Source organism: Monodelphis domestica, chromosome 2, assembly GCF_027887165.1.
Source record: "Monodelphis domestica isolate mMonDom1 chromosome 2, mMonDom1.pri, whole genome shotgun sequence".
Lineage (NCBI taxonomy): Eukaryota > Metazoa > Chordata > Mammalia > Didelphimorphia > Didelphidae > Monodelphis > Monodelphis domestica.
The window spans coordinates 522,579,379-522,581,100 of record NC_077228.1 but is presented as its reverse complement, the minus strand read 5'-3'; the positions used below and the strand labels follow the sequence as shown (position 1 = coordinate 522,581,100).

Here is a 1,722-nt window from a genome sequence, read left to right as displayed (position 1 = left end):
TTAGTGTCAGCTCCTTGTGGGCAAGAACTATTTCACGTTTGTCTTCCTATCCTTGCTTGCCACTTCGTAACTTCCTAACAAACGTTTGTTGATTGACTGACTGGTGGATTAGTCCTCTCCTTCCTCACCTGGATGAAGTCAAGGCGACTCTCCTCACTCAGCTGCTCCAAGATGTGTTGGGCCTGGCTCAGCCGCTCACGGGCACCCTGAGCCTGTCCTGCTGCAAGTCCATGGAGGCCAGCAGGCCCCAGATGTAACACTCGATGCCCTCCAGACATCAGGCCTTCTCATCCACCAGGAGATGGAACTCCTGGAATTCTCTGCGGATCACCCAGCTGAAGATGTCAGATTCATTCGAAGGGCTGGAGCAGAGCCCACCATAGCTGGCCCCAGTCCCCGGGAGCTGGAGGGTAGGACAGTGGGCACGGGTCCGAGACGCGGTCATCAGGTCCCAGATGTAGGCTGGCCTGGAACAGGCCTTTGGAGTCATCTGGCCCAACCCCATCATTTCCCAAGGAAACGGGGACTCCAGAAAAGCCATTTTCCCTTGGGATCGGCGGGTCCCCAATGTCTAGATTGAGGAAACTGAGCTCTGAGGAAGAGAAGTGATTTGTTCCAAGGGAGAATTTGAATCCAGAGCCTCTGACTCCACAGCTCTTCCCTGGTACCATGGTGCTTCCTTGGGCACAGCCTCCATAAACTCTGAGACCCAACAAGCTGCCGGGGAGATGTTTTGATACAGCAGCATTTATTAAACACCTACTGGGTTCCCGGCACTGTTTCAAGAACAGAGTGGCGGTGGCTATTCTAAGACCTTGTGGCCCAGCTCCCTGCCCCAGTGGCTACTCTGGGCACTTAGTCTCTCTGCCCATCCTTTATAACAGCCTGGGGGGGGGGCAGAGAGTCCTTAGAGGGCTCCCCCATGCCAGGCTGCCCCCCTCCCCGCACCAGAAGGGGTGATACACGGACTGACCAGAAGGTGGCACAAGCTGGCCGTTTCTGGCCTTGCCCAGAGTTGACTCCCTGTTATCTCAGCCCCAAGGCCCTGGGGGGAAGGGCAGACCTTGGGATCAGCCCTGGCCCTGGAGGTAATTCCCGGGATCAGAGTGTGAGGAACCTGGAAGGCCGCCTCTGCACTGGCAGCATCTGAAGGGTTTCCTCACTGTGTGCCCTTGGGCAAGTCCCCTACCCTCTCGTGGCCTCCAGCTTCCTCATCTGTAAAATGGGGAGAAGGGCCTCCAAAAAGCTGGCTCTCCTCGTTTTACAAAAAAGGAAACTAAGGTCTCCGGAGGCAAAGGGGTATTGAGTGTCTGTGGCTTCACCAACAGCTTCCTGAAGTCACAGTGCTCACATTCGCTGGGGGAGGGGGTGCCAATGAAGTCTCCGTGCCGAGCTGGCCTTAGCTTCACTGCTTAATACACTCCTGGGGATATGTCCCTTGGCCCTGGGGCTGCATAGCACACAGTAGGCGCCCAATCAATGCTCGTGGTTGATTGTGTTTATTCCGCAGCGCGACTGGGGCTGAGGAGGGTCTGTAGGGGGTAGGGCGGGGCCGAGGGGAAATTAACACGATCGCCTGTGCCTGTGGAAACACGTGCCTTCCAACCTACTGCTTACCCAATGCTCAGCGCTGATTGGCTATGAGACTCACACCTGAGAGCAAATGGGCAGCTGTGATTCGTTAGGTCTGCGCGCATGGTCGGGAGCTTGGGGCGGGGCGGA

General features: G+C 56.6%; 1 protein-coding gene across 1 annotated transcript in view; it reads right to left on the bottom strand.

Moving 5' to 3' along the window:
- TRIM50 (tripartite motif containing 50) overlaps positions 1-490 on the bottom strand; it is a 5,297-nt gene extending 4,807 nt beyond the window's left edge. Inside the window, 2 exon segments of the mRNA XM_056814775.1 lie at positions 129-220; positions 223-490. Coding sequence (XP_056670753.1) covers positions 129-220; positions 223-490 — 360 coding nt within the window.
- Between the last annotated feature and the right edge of the window lie 1,232 nt (positions 491-1,722).